Genomic DNA, 14,222 nt, shown 5'->3' with positions numbered 1-14,222 from the left:
CATCCTGAACGTGCATCACTGCAAGACAACTGAACAGAAGAAAAAAAAAAAAGATAGGGTAGGGAAAAATACTCCAAGCTTCTCAAAAAACAAACTTGTGTATACATGAGCATATTTTGTTTAAATCGAAATATGCAGACATGGATCACCACTTAAATCCAAGACTTGGTAAATCCAACATGCACCACTTAACTCCAAATGAGGAGTTTTCTTCATGGACATCCAAGAATCGTATTCTATGAAAATCCCCTGGACACAAGGCAGAACACACTCAACCAGTTTTGATGGTATTTGAATGCTTGCACATCAGACTGGATATTCAAGTACGCATGCACACCCAAACTACATCACTTTCTGCAAACATGCTTTAGAAATCTGTACAAAATACTCCAACACGGCATACGTGCAGCAGATACACCAAGGCCACAAGTTTGAAGACATCTGACCATCACACTCATACCTTGTGAGCAAACATCCCATTCCTGACCAAGTCCCACTCTTCTGGGAAAACTTGGAGTGGCTATGGAATGTGTTCATTCAGCCTCAAGAAGTTTAGTGAGGTCAGGCACCGATTGTGAGGCCCTCCGGAGTGCAGTCAGTGTTCCAGCTCATCCCAAAGGTGTTCAGTGAGGTTGAGTTGAGGACAGTTCTTCCAGTCCAACCTTTGCAAGCCATGTCTTCATGGAGCTTGCTTTGTGCACAGGGGCACAGTCATGCTGGAACAAGTTTGGGCCTCTTATTATTCAATGCTGCTAGAGGCTTTAATTGAAATAAAAGGACTGATCCTGCATGTCATTTAACAAATCGCAACATCATCAAAAATTGCAAATGTCCTTTGATAGCCAACAAGATGAATTTACCACCATAGCGTCTTCCCCATAGCTTGGGGGGGGGGGGCACATGAGGTCCGTTTTGGGGGAGGGGATAAATATGCATCTTTCACTCACCAAAACCAACCAGCAAAGTGCCAATTAGACTGGTGGAATATTCATTCGTCCCCAAGAGTGTGGCTCTAAGCATCTGCTTTCGCTATAATTGGCTCCCCGTTTAGTGTGCTACTGCAGGAGATCTAACAGAAGTGTGCTTTAACGAGGAAACCAAGGAGCTGAGCTAGGAGGGAAGGAGAGAAATGAAAGATTCCATCTCTGCAGTGACAGAGGTCAGGGCTAAATAAAGGTACACAAGTAGATCTTTGTCATTGGAGCCAGAAAGATACCTGGAGCAGAAGGAAAAAAGCAAATTCTCCAGGACAATGTTCAAACACAGGAACAAGGCACAAAGGACTACAAAGCCAAAAAGTGCAATGGTAACTGTGTTCAAACTGAGGAGCCATAAATCACAACAGTGTACAGAACCTGAACTACAGTCAAGCGTTGTAGAAATAAAAATCAGCCATAATACCTATAAGAATGGAGTCCAGAAGATAATACTGCCTTCTGAAGTACCGACAGTGATGAAGTATAAATCAAGTGATGGATTCTGGGGAACAAAGACTTGGTCGGGGCATTAAGAGTCTATGACCGGCAGGGGTGTTTACACAACAGTGGTGTCTCAAGACAAGGCAAGCTTTATTGATCAGCTGATTTCACCACCTGCTCTAAGGGATTTTTTTTTTTAAATACACACAGTACCAACTCTCAGGACGAGGCCAATCATGATCATGTAGAACAAAGGCACTTTGTGCTCCTCAGAATAGAAGCACTGCTGGGCTTCTGGTCTAAGGAGGTGCTATGATGGACACCAAGAAACTTTCACGGTTTCCACAGTTGCATCACTGATGGGCAGCAGAGAGGGAAGAGACACGATTGTAGTTTCTTATTCTAAACTGCAAGTCACTCAGTCCTCTCGGTACACTTGTGGACATGTGCCATCACCACAGCGTTATCAGAAAACTCCATGTGGCTGGAGATGGTACAACAGACCTTAAGTTTAAAAAAAAAAAAAAAAAAAAAAAAAACACACACAATGAGTGGTCACTCCTCTTGGTTGATCTGCACAGTACCAGTCAAAGTTTGGACACCCAATTCACCGTGTATTCATTACGTCACTTCATGGCAAAGTAATGGATGTCCTTTCTCTTTACTTAGTCGAGCAGTTCTTGACGCAATATAGATTACTACAGTTTGGAACAGGGCGATTTACTGTTTATCATTTAGGTCTGAAGTGAGGCATACATGTTAATTAAAAAGCATTCCAGGTGACTACCTCATGAAGCTGGTTAAGATGATACCAAGTGCGCAAAGCGTCAAGGTAAACAGTGGCTACTTTGAAGAAAAACACTTGACTACAATTCCATACGTTATGTTTTCAGTATTGTTCTGCAAAACTGTCAATGTAGGAAATCTAAACACAGAAAAGCTTATGAATGTGTACACATTTTACTGGTACTGCGCATACACCCCACTAGCCTGTGAGCAAAAAGCAGTTAGCTGGTGGACACTGCCAAAAGACAAGCTACAAGTTACTTAAAAAAAAAAAAAATCCTGGATGCAAGAAGGTCCATTTCAACATTACTGCTACGCCATCTTGGATTCGCCAAAAACAACGGTTTCTCCAAATCGTTTACAAACTCAAACCTCTTCAAAGGGGGGCCCCATACAAGTAGTCATTATGTAAGCGCTGAGGATGAACTGACTTGGCTTGCACAATGGACAAGGATGCCTCAGTGTTCAGTGTGTTAATACAATGTGTAAAAACATCACTGATCAACCAAGTTCAGTTTAGCAGTATGGTACTCCATTTTTAATTGTTTTAGTATTTTCTTATCAACCGACATGCAGATTCGGTACAATGGGGCCACTGTAATTGGCGCAAGCTGTTGTGGTTTCCCATGCCATGATATACATACACATTTTTTATATATATTATATATATATATATATATATATATATATATATATATATATATATATATATATATATATATATATATATATACACACACACACACACACATACACACATCCCTATGGCAAAAGCTAAATAAATAAAATAAATTTATATTCCGTCATCTTTTACTCAATATTAATTTTTTTTGCCAGGTCCTTTATTTTTATTTTGTGGAGTGCACTTGTAATAACCTGTTCAAAGCTTATTAGAAGCTTAACAGCTAAATACATCACATTTAAAACACTAGTGCACTTTTTGGCTTTATCTGTAACAGATTTGATTCAGCATCCCTGAACTATGATGACGCAGAATTTCACTCATACAAGCCTGCTTTACTACAATGAGTCGAAGTGCTTGGCTTTTAAAACAACCGACTGAGCCACATTAATTACAAGTTAGAGTGCAGGAATTAAAAAGGTTTACAGTTATCCAGTACACGGCATCACTGAGGTCGATAATGGCTCAAAAAGGTGGGTTACGGATCAGGTATTGGAGAACGTATATCCAGTATCAGGTTGTGTAACAAAAAACCATAAACACCAAATGGGAGCCTATTCCCAGAACCATTTACATAGAAAGGGACTTGGTTTTACTATGTTAAGGTTGATTATTATAGTAAACACAATCACTTTCACTGTAAAAGTGGCAAGCAGTTTTTAAAAACAAGTTAACAAATGAGTTGATCTCTTGATAAATGTCTAACAGCAGACACATAAAACCAAGGAGAAGACAATTAAGCACGATGAAATTCTGTCCTTTCTTGCATGTGCAGTATCCTTAACTTTTGCTAGCCTAATTTCAGTGCAACCATTTGTTACCGTTTTGAACTGAGCTTGTGCTCTGAAGCAGGTACTGAATTAATTCTACATCACAGTCATCTGAACTTGACATTAGATAGCAATAGAGAAAGCTAGAATCGATGTGTTCACCGTTGCAGAAGACTGTAGAATCTAATTGCACTTAATTTAATTCATCTCAGAGCCAAGGAGCTGCAGAGCCCATGGCATGCTGAGTCAAAGTGTGTGGGGGCAGAATTAAAAAAAACAAGTGTCTCGAATAAAGTCAGTAATGTTAAACAACTGAATGGCTCTTTAAAGGGAGTGAGCCAAGTTGCTTTGCTAGCAGGGAAGTTCCAGAACCATGCTTGCTGAGGAGAGGAAGAAATAAAAATTCAGTTTATGTAGTACCTCTCACACCCAAGGTCACTTTACAATTAAGAGGAAGAAAGGAGGGGGGAGTCCACCAAGAGAGGGTCAGGATGCAATTCCAAAGGCATAGTGACCACAGTCCGAAAGATAAAATCCCACACCACCTGCACAGCTGCCACCGGGCAACATTGCTCAGAACACCACGCCAAGTACAAAAGCACAGCCGCAGACTGCTGGACAACCCTGATGTTAAAAAGCGCAACGAGCTCATTGCAGTCCATAACGAGGAACACTGGCATCACCCACAGTGGACCAAGGCCTGAAGGAAACAGATGCCAAAACTGGGTCCAGAGCTACACCACAAATGGACAAAAATCACTCAAAAAAACCCCACAAAAGTAGTTTAAAAAAAAAAAAGCAGCAGCCAACATGCATGGCATACTCTCAACCAGAAACAGGTGAGAGTAGGAAGAAAAGCAGAAAAACTTGCTTAGTTAAGACAACCAATCTAGCCAAGCTGATTTTTTTTTAAAGGGGGATTTAATAATCCATTTCATAAATGCTGGATGCTGAGAATATAAAGCAAAGGAATGAAGAGAAAAGCATGCCGAGAGCTTTGACTTACTCTGGTATTGACTCTTGGTAATTGTTTACAGGACCAAGTTATTAAAAAAAAAAAAAGGTCTTGTATTTGAAAAAGAAAAAATGTGCAACTGCTTTCTGTTTGAGTATTTTTACTCATTAAATAAAAACCAGTTAAGATGAATCTAATCCAAAGTATTTCTGTACCTTTTTTCTTCATTTAGAAAACATGAATTTGATATTAAAGTTGTACACAGTATAAATGTTTTGTAGCCTGAAACCAATTGCAGGCTACATTCATTTAATCTACATTCTTTGGCCACTTTAATAGGAACTTGTTCTTCATTCCAAGATTGCTGCTCTTAGCTGCAGGAGTGGAACCCAACATGTTCTGCTGTTGCATGCCAAGATGCTTTTCTGCTCACCACAGTTGTAAAGAGTTGCTATGAGTTACAATATCCTTCAAGGCCCAAAAAAAATAAATAAATAAATAAATAAATAAATAAAAAGGCTTAAACCAAATCTGGCCATTTTCCCTCTGACTGCTCAACAAGGCATTTCTACTCACAGAACTGTTCCTCACTCAAGGTTGTTTGTTTTTTGTGCCATTCTGTGTAAACTCGAGACACTTGTGTGAAAACCCCAGATGATCAGCAGTTTCTGAAATCCTCAAACCAGTCCATCTGGCACCAACACCCATGCCACAGTGAAAGTCACAGATCACATTCACAATTTTTCCCCATTCTGATGTTTGAAGTGAACATTAACTGAAGCTCTTGATTTGTTATCTGCATGATTTTATGCATCGTGCTGCTGTCAAGAGATTGGCAGATTAGAGGACTGTATAAAACTGTTGTTCAGGTGGATGGGCGTTCCTAAAGTGGCCGGTGAGTACCCTAACAAAGTGATAGTGAAAATGCCTACGTTCACCGTTGTGTGCAGTGTGAACATGGCCAGGGTGTAGTACAGTTTGTAAAGTTGCAGTACTCAGTGGTGACTGAGGTGAGGCTTCACAGTAATGACAGCTTTCATGTAGGATGTCCATTTCGTAACTCAGAAACAAAGCCCACTGCATGCCCACGTCCACAACACAATAACCAGCAGCTCTGATGAGCAACAGCCAGTTTTAGTAACAACTTCCTCCCCTGATGCGTTTGTGACCAAGACACAATTGGGAACTCACTGATTGGGAAACAGACCCCAAAAGACTGACTTTAAAAAGAAAAAACAAGCACCTTACAAACCAGTAATCTAACCAATGTAAATTCACAGAAATCTTCAGAAGAGACATTCAGGCTAGACAAACATCAATGGCACTTCCAAACACGATTACACACTTATTTGGGACACACACACAAGTCTCCTGCAAGTTTCATTTTGATCATTGAAATCATGTGTCCAAATGAACAGTTCCTCAGGTATGATGCAGAGAAAATGGATGAAAACATCCTGGATGAAAGTCAAATCCATGTTGTAGATCCATATGGAACCGCTCCTTTATAATTCTACACTCAATTTGTATCCAAGTTTCACAATAAGATTCTGTTAACTGTCTAGCTGTCAGACTTAAAACATCCAAGATTATACATACAGGACACCTTCAATGGAATATATAAAAAAAACCCTTTCTATTCCTTTCTAGCAGGTTTCATTCATTTGGTTTAACAGCATGCAATATTAGCACATCACTTAGCCTACGTGTATTACATCACTACTCAATGGAGAATGAGCGTTGAATACAGTTGTCAAGACGCATCACAGACAAAACTTCCATGCTAATGAGCAACCATGACAATTTGTAAACAAACAGCCACCAGGTTCATAACGATGCACTGAACACCTGAAAGGAACATGTATAATACTGGCCGGCTTTATATCAGATGTATTCCATTCAGCTACTCATCTTTGACTCATTCAATATCATGTTAGCTGAACAGAATATCTGATATACCACTCAACACCAGCCAATATCATTTAAATGCTCAATTATATCGTTTGCAGAACCTCATTCCATATACAGAGTATGTAACCTGTATTGTATACTTTTTTGGTCACAACCTTCAGAATCTTCCAGGCTGCAACTCCAAGGTCTCTGTACTTCCATGCTCTTTTCCAGCAGAACACGTTCCTAAACACTGTGTGTGTGTGTGTGTGTGTGTGTGTATAATCAAGTATTTTTTTTTAATTGGATTTCGAGCATTAGTGTCAATTTTATCCCCAAAATTGGAAGTGGTGAGTGGTGGATTGAGAAGATATCAGATCCTGGAACAAATTGCAACGGTTGGAATTGAAAAACCAGTTTTTTGCTGGACCTGCATGATTTTTGAACCGACATTTATACTTTAACAGTCTAAGAGGTTTGTGTCAAAGGGTTTCACTTAAGTGCTTCACTGACATGCTTCAGTTTAAAAAAATAAATTAAAAAAAACCTTAAAAGAAATCCATAATGAGGTGGGTATTGGCATCAACTGAGGCCAGGACAATGTTTGATCTGCCTTTTTAAACTCCAAAATCCTTCCTGAATGATTTCTTACAGTAACAGTACTCTGAAAGCATACTATCCCCCACTGGCAACTATGCCACAGGTCTAACCAGTAATCTGGTAAAATGTGACGGAATTGAACAAAATTGCAACATGCGCATTACCGACAAAGAAACCTGTCAAGTTTTGTGAAATTCCTCCAAAAATTTAGGAGCTGATTTCAGGGGAGTACCCTTCCCAGGACAGACAGACATTGCCATGACAATCCCCTTTTGGGCCTTTCAGCAAGCAGGGGATAAACACAAAGCTAGAGGAAAAAAAATGAGACTGAAAACCCCTCACCTGTGATTTTGTCTCGTACGAGTTTGCAGGACTCAATCTCTCCAATGCTGCCGAAGAGGCTCTTGAGTTCCTCCTGGGTCATGTTCTGGGGCAGGTAGTTCACAATCAGGTTGGTCTTGCTGTCTTCCATGCCGCTCGACTCCACCGGTGAGGAGCAGCTGTTCATCTGGTTCGGACCGTTGCTCGTGTTACACGTCGGCCCGTTCGAGAGCTGCGTTTCCATGGCAGCAATTACCTGCTAAAGAACCCAAAAAAGGAGCGGAAAACATGGTCAAGAAACTTTTACCTTCCATCTTGCAAACATGTCATCATGAGCCATTTTGCCTGTAGGTGCTGCCTGTGCGAGCAGAGACTAGAATTGGAGTGCCTTTAAAATGGCCTAAAAAGGGGTTAAGAAAATGTTCCATAAAGTTGAATTCAGACAAACGCAATTAATTTTTTTGGAAAGATTAACCCTAAAGAGGATAATGTATGCAGAAAGTCATTTAGTCAAATCCTATTTACCCTTTAACTGCATATGATCCATCAGTAGTCTGAAACCAGGAAAACCACATTATCACAAAACAGGAAAGTTCACATCCATGTACATGCACAAAATCTTGAGCAAACGTGTTCCATCTCCCCCACAAACCTTATTTCTCCCTCCTGTAATGAGCCGAAGCTACACGCGCCCGTCAATGATGCTAACTGGATACACACAGGTAGGGGTGATGTTTAGGATGCAAAAGTATTGAGATCCTCTGCAGAACAGCAGTGCACTATTAAAGCTTATTTTATCTTCAGTAAGAAGCCAGACCCATTCATCAGGAGAATTAACACTAACAAACACCTCTCTAGCACAAAGCACCTGAGCAGTAAAGCATTTCCTAATCAAATTAACATTAGCACCAAGTAACATCAAGCAGAAAAGACAGTAAATACAATTAAAGCTCATTTACCTCACCAACACATGTACAGTATACTTTAGCACTACATCTTCACAACACTTTAAATAAACTCCAACAGCCATGCCTCAACAACCTTTTCCTTCAGGGAGTTTTCGCTTGCCACCACCACCTCAGGCTTATTCATTAGGGATAAAATTAGTGCGCATGTTTAAAGTCTATTTTTCTGTAAAGCCGCTTTACAACAATGTCCGTTACAAGCACTATACAAATAAACTGACTTCAATAAAGAGCCATCTTCCAACACCCTTCAAGCTAGAAATGGGGCAAAGCAGTTGTTCAACAGTTCTTTTGTGCAGTAATTTGGGCATCACACTGAATTTTTTTTTAAATTAATTTTATACATTTGTTTCCAGGTCATGAAATGTTGCCATTCCTCTATAATCCTACAGGCGGCGCACTCAACCATTGACTGGCAGCACTGCAGCCAGCATGGTAGGACCAAATTATTTGCCAACTGTTTAGAAATAATTATGGCAGATGAAAGTGTGAGCTACTCTTCCAGTGTAAAAATTAAATGTTTGGAGGAACTTTGGCTTTCAGGACTTAAGTGGTAAAAGGGAGTTGGATATGAGCCATGCACTAAAACTTTACTTTTAATTTTATACTGTTGCAGTTGCTAGTTAAAAGCTGCCCTTGGTTTTTGCAGGGGGAAATAATGTTAAGGCAGCTGGGCCATAGAAGGTTCACGCTGCACGCTGCACACTACACGCGTGTAAAGAAAAGTGGACAAACGTAGCATGACTTGCTCTGGGCCATAGAACGGCGTTCACGTTGCATGCTGCACGCTGCACACTTCACGCGTGAAGCATGAAATGAACATGCACACTTTTTTCTAGGCGTGAAGATGGAAATTCCAGTCAATGCATGCGGTCACCGCCGCGCCAGCCAATCAGAACGGGTCTAGGGAGATAACTATGCTTTCAGGGGAAAACTTCAGAAAAAATATAACTGAATGGTATAATTGAAAAATAGTTCTTCATCGGGATTGTCAAGCAGATTATAGAATGTTCGGTGAAATTCACCACGGGTTTCTCTCAGAAGGAAGTGTTCTCGGCTCCAAATTCTGTTCCTTTTTCTCTTCCTCTGTCTCAGTAAAAGCAGAATGAGGCAATCGTCATCATCCGAAGAGTCCATATTGTTGGTTACTCGGTCAAAGTCGAACAGACGCAACACGTGAACATCCAAGCATGAAGTTTAATGGCCCAGGGTCCGGTTCTTCACGTGAACGTGTAGCGTGTAGCGTGCAGCGTGAACCTTCTATGGCCCAGCTGCCTAAGAGTAAGCTACATTTAATTACTTGTATTCATTTCAATTGGGCAGCCATCGAGGAGGGGGGGAGCTTTCACAGTATAAAGCTTTAGATGCATAACTTCCTTGGTTCAAGGTTTTTAAAAAGGTTGATAAAATCAGTATTGACTGGGGATATTTATAGGACTGATACACAAATCACAATCCAAAATCAAATCAGCACGGAGGTATTGTGATATTGTATTGGACAGCCTCCCTGGCGATTCCCATCCCTACTTCAATCAGGATCAAAAACCACCTTTCAAAAAACATCCTTCCACAATACACGCATTTTCCTACACCCTAGAACACACGCCGATTGATCGTGTTCAAAATGACATTCGCCCTTCCTGAGGGAAGATGACCAGCTTTACTAATGACAACACATCCACCATCAACACATTTTCAGGTGGCTGATGAGGCCAAGCTTTACACAGTGTACAGGGGCAGTGAGAGATGCTCATGGGCAGAGGTGGTACGGCTCGCTCAGGCTTTACATGTTGCGTGTTTTGACTTTGCCACAGGGATGCATCTTTGGATACTGTTGTACACCATGCAGAGCAATTTTCAGCAAAGGTCTCCCGGTTCTCGTGGTCGAGGCCAAAGTCTTTCAATGAGGCTTTGAGCGCATCTTTCTTTTTCTGGCCACTATGTGATGGTGCTCCAGTTGCCAATTCTCCATACAGGATACGCCTCGGGAGACACTCAGACAGCAGAGTGATGACCAACCCAGCAAAGCTGAGTCATGCTAAGCACTGCAAGTTCTCTCATCATTCCTGACTGTTCCAGAACTTGTCTGGGATCTTGTCCTGCCATTTTATCTTCATTAGTTTGCAAAGGCAACTGAGGTGGAAGTGGTTAAGCTTCTCTGCAGGTCTCTGGTAAACAGTCCAGGTCTCCAACGCATTACAGGAGAGTAGGGAGGACTACTGCTCTATCGACCTTGGTTGAGAGGCTCATGTTCAAAATACCCTTCAGCAAAACTCCATTCAACCAACAACCACCCCCCCTCCATCCAATCCACCAACCTTGTTCAACATTTAATCCATTTCAATACACTCCAAATTCACACAAACACTAGAACTGCAAGAAGCTACACCAAAATCAAAGTTTTCAGGACAGAAATTTCGCTTGAGTTACAGTTCACACCTGAAATCTGTCTCTGTACAGTACTAAATAAAAGCAGGGACTCGCAGCAAGTTTATTTTACCATTTCCTTTTTCATAATGTAAGAGGAGAAAACTAGGAGCCCATCTGACATGTAACTGAACAGGACAATGTAGTTAAAACCTTCCCTTATGTCAAACCTTCATACCGCCACCTTTACCCGCTCGACTTTCCAAGCACTCCCTGACTTGAATTTGCCATTATGTTATCACATCTTTGCTTCCTGAAGTTTTAATTGCATTGTTTATGCATATAGGTTTGAACACTAACCAGGCAAGTTCACATTTTGACCAATAGGATAAATAAAAGCACAAGGTTTAAACTACAGTTTAGTGTTTGGCCTACTATTGTTCCTGTAGTTCAGCATTTCAGCATTTTTTTTTTTTAAATCCTTGCCTTTACAACACTTACATAATTACTAAAAAAAAAATAAAAGCCTTACTCAAAATATTACAATCACTTCCCTCTTTTTTTTTTTTTTTGGGGGGGGGGGGGGGGGGGGGCACATCATTTGAATCGAATCTTAAGCAGAAAAGGAACAGATCTGAGAGACATGACAACTGAACAGCTCGAGTTAAAAAAAAAAAAAAAAGTCAAGTTTAGTTTTTGACAATGACCCAGGATTGTTCACCCTCCCTTCCATGACTCAACCACTTGAGATGTAATGTGGAGCACCACAGGAAATTGGCCATGACTGGAATGACATGGGAGGGAGGAAATACAAGATAAATAAAATGAGTAAATAAGAAGAAAGTCCCACAGACCCCAGTCCAAGGCTCAGCCGCCCACGAGCCACTTCTAAGCAGAGAAGCCACATCACACAGCCTGACTGCCATGTTAGTTTGGAGATGCCGTCTGCAAAAATGTGGACACAGAGCACACCGTGTTAGAAAAACACACGTCAGAACAGATCACATCATTACAGAAAGTAGGAGAGGGGGATTGGGGGTTTTTTTGGGGGGGAACTGGGGAAGCCATGCAGACATTTAAGCCGTTTATCACCAATCACCACTCCATACATCACACAGAATAGATGCAAAATATTCAGAAATTCATTATTTGTAGTAAAAATCTGTGTAGGTCACATTATGCTCAAGTCTCCTTCACAATCCAACCTCAATTTATACTAGGGATGTTAACCGATGACCGTTTGACCAGTGGTTGACCAAATCAACGTCAACCGGTTAATTTTTTTTTGTCTGTTTAAAAAAAACAGTTTTGAAGCTGCCGATTTTGGAGCGGAGAACCTGGAATTCTGTGTTGTAAACACTTGGGACATGCCATGCGGTGTAAGGACGACAGCTGACAAATCCGAAACACCCATTCAGTCATGTCCCGCCCCAGTTGAAGACAGCTGACAAAATCAAAAACACCCAGTCATGTCCCACCCTCCCGCCCCAGTTGAACACAGCTGCCACTTGGCATAAGAAAAAAAAAGTGTAGAGACAGGCTTTTTAGCTTACAAATTATTTTTTAATTATTAGAAGGCACATCAAGTTTAGTCCTGCCTTGGCCAGTACATTCTGAAAGCATGTTTCAGTCTGTAGCCAACAATGCATGTTACTGCAGATCACATCTCTCCACACAAACTAAAGGCGCAGATGCCGACTTTTTCACGGCTGAATTGTGCAGATCTGATTTTTTTTTTTTTAGGGGGGGGCATTGGAGTGTGAACAATTTCAGAGTAAATTCTGTATTAAAATTACTAAATAAGCAAATGCCGTTACAGTCCATGAAACATAGGAAGTACGAGAAGAAAACAGCAAATCAGAAAGCTGCACACTTGCGCAGCTTCCACACAAACGTGCACAGCTTTGATTTACTGTTTTCTTCTCATACTTCCTATGTTTCATGGACTGTAACGGCATTTGCTTTAGTAATTTTAATACAGAATTTACTCTGATGAAATTATTCAGACACTCCAACACCCCCCCCCCAAAAAAAAAAAAAAAAAAAAAAAAAAATCGGATCTGCACAATTCAGCCGTGAAAAACGCGGCATCGGTCAAAAGGCACGCCATTTGCATCCCTGTTTAAACTCATAGGTTAACCAACTTTAACCGGCTAATGAGGCTCGGTGGTCGGTCAAGATTTTTAGTTTTCGCCATCCCTAATTTATACACACTGGTACTTTAACCACATTACATGCGCATGTACTAAATCTCCTGCTTCAGGTGATGGAACCCTGGAATTGACCTTGACAACCAAAATCATAAATAACTTTCAGGACAAGGCGGCACAGTGGTGTAGTGGTTAGCGCTGTCGCCTCACAGCAAGAAGGTCCTGGGTTCGAGCCCCGGGGCCGGCGAGGGCCTTTCTGTGCGGAGTTTGCATGTTCTCCCCGTGTCCGCGTGGGTTTCCTCCGGGTGCTCCGGTTTCCCCCACAGTCCAAAGACATGCAGGTTAGGTTAACTGGTGACTCTAAATTGAGCGTAGGTGTGAATGTGAATGGTTGTCTGTGTCTATGTGTCAGCCCTGTGATGACCTGGCGACTTGTCCAGGGTGTACCCCGCCTTTCGTCCATAGTCAGCTGGGATAGGCTCCAGCTTGCCTGCGACCCTGTAGAAGGATAAAGCGGCTAGAGATAATGAGATGAGATGAACTTTCAGGACAATTAAAGCATCAGTTCACTCCAGAATCTGTTTTATCTTGGATGAGGATCAGTGATGTACTGAAGCAACTGGTGCAGGTCCTATCCAACATAGAGGTGGAAGAAAATAAAAACAAAGGCTTCATGTACGTATGTGAGTGCTGGACAGCAGAGATGACTGTCCCAGCAAACTTGTGCATCTCTGCAATGATTCATTTAACAGTAACCTTGAACAGCCTCCACTTTTCATCTGTTCACACATTTAACAAGGAGAAAATGTTCAAAATCAGCCAACGCCATTATACACAAGCGCGCACACATGCAGAGAGATTTGATTACTTTAGAACTCCATTCTGATTTCAGATGAAAGGAAAAAACTCACTGCTTTTCACTCTGCTGCTCAAACATGCCACAGTTCCATGATCAAGCCATGTGTGAATGAAGTGTGCTAAACTGAGCAAAGAGGTCATGAAGTCTTCTTTCCTAAAGTGTAGTTGCTCATCTGCACTGTACTCCAGTAGAAAAAGTAAAAGCTTCCCTTTCAGTGAAAAGGTTCTTTCAGAAAACATTAGGTCAAGGCTTTACCAGCATTATTCCTAATCTCATTATTTAGCATTTGGGCTGAGCACAGGGATATCGTGATAAATTGTGCGTCCTGAAATTTCAGGAGTATATATGGGTTCATCTCAGAAACCGGTCTCTCATTCAGGACATTATGGTCAAAAAAATTCTAATTTCACTTTTTTTTGCATTTACTTAACACAATGTTTCTTTTGTCATGTTAAATAA

The 14,222-nt window shown here is 41.1% G+C and overlaps 1 protein-coding gene across 1 annotated transcript in view; it reads right to left on the bottom strand.

The window, feature by feature from the left end:
* LOC132882844 (ELAV-like protein 2) overlaps window positions 1-11,680 on the bottom strand; it is a 28,749-nt gene extending 17,069 nt beyond the window's left edge. The window contains 2 exon segments of the mRNA XM_060915951.1: window positions 7,444-7,681; window positions 11,609-11,680. Coding sequence (XP_060771934.1) covers window positions 7,444-7,681; window positions 11,609-11,680 — 310 coding nt within the window.
* Window positions 11,681-14,222: the final 2,542 nt, after the last annotated feature.

The sequence above is a fragment of the Neoarius graeffei genome, chromosome 3 (assembly GCF_027579695.1).
Source record: "Neoarius graeffei isolate fNeoGra1 chromosome 3, fNeoGra1.pri, whole genome shotgun sequence".
In the NCBI taxonomy this organism is placed as follows: Eukaryota; Metazoa; Chordata; class Actinopteri; order Siluriformes; family Ariidae; genus Neoarius; species Neoarius graeffei.
Note: the sequence above shows the minus strand (reverse complement) of the source record. Positions and strands in the feature narration are given on the sequence as shown.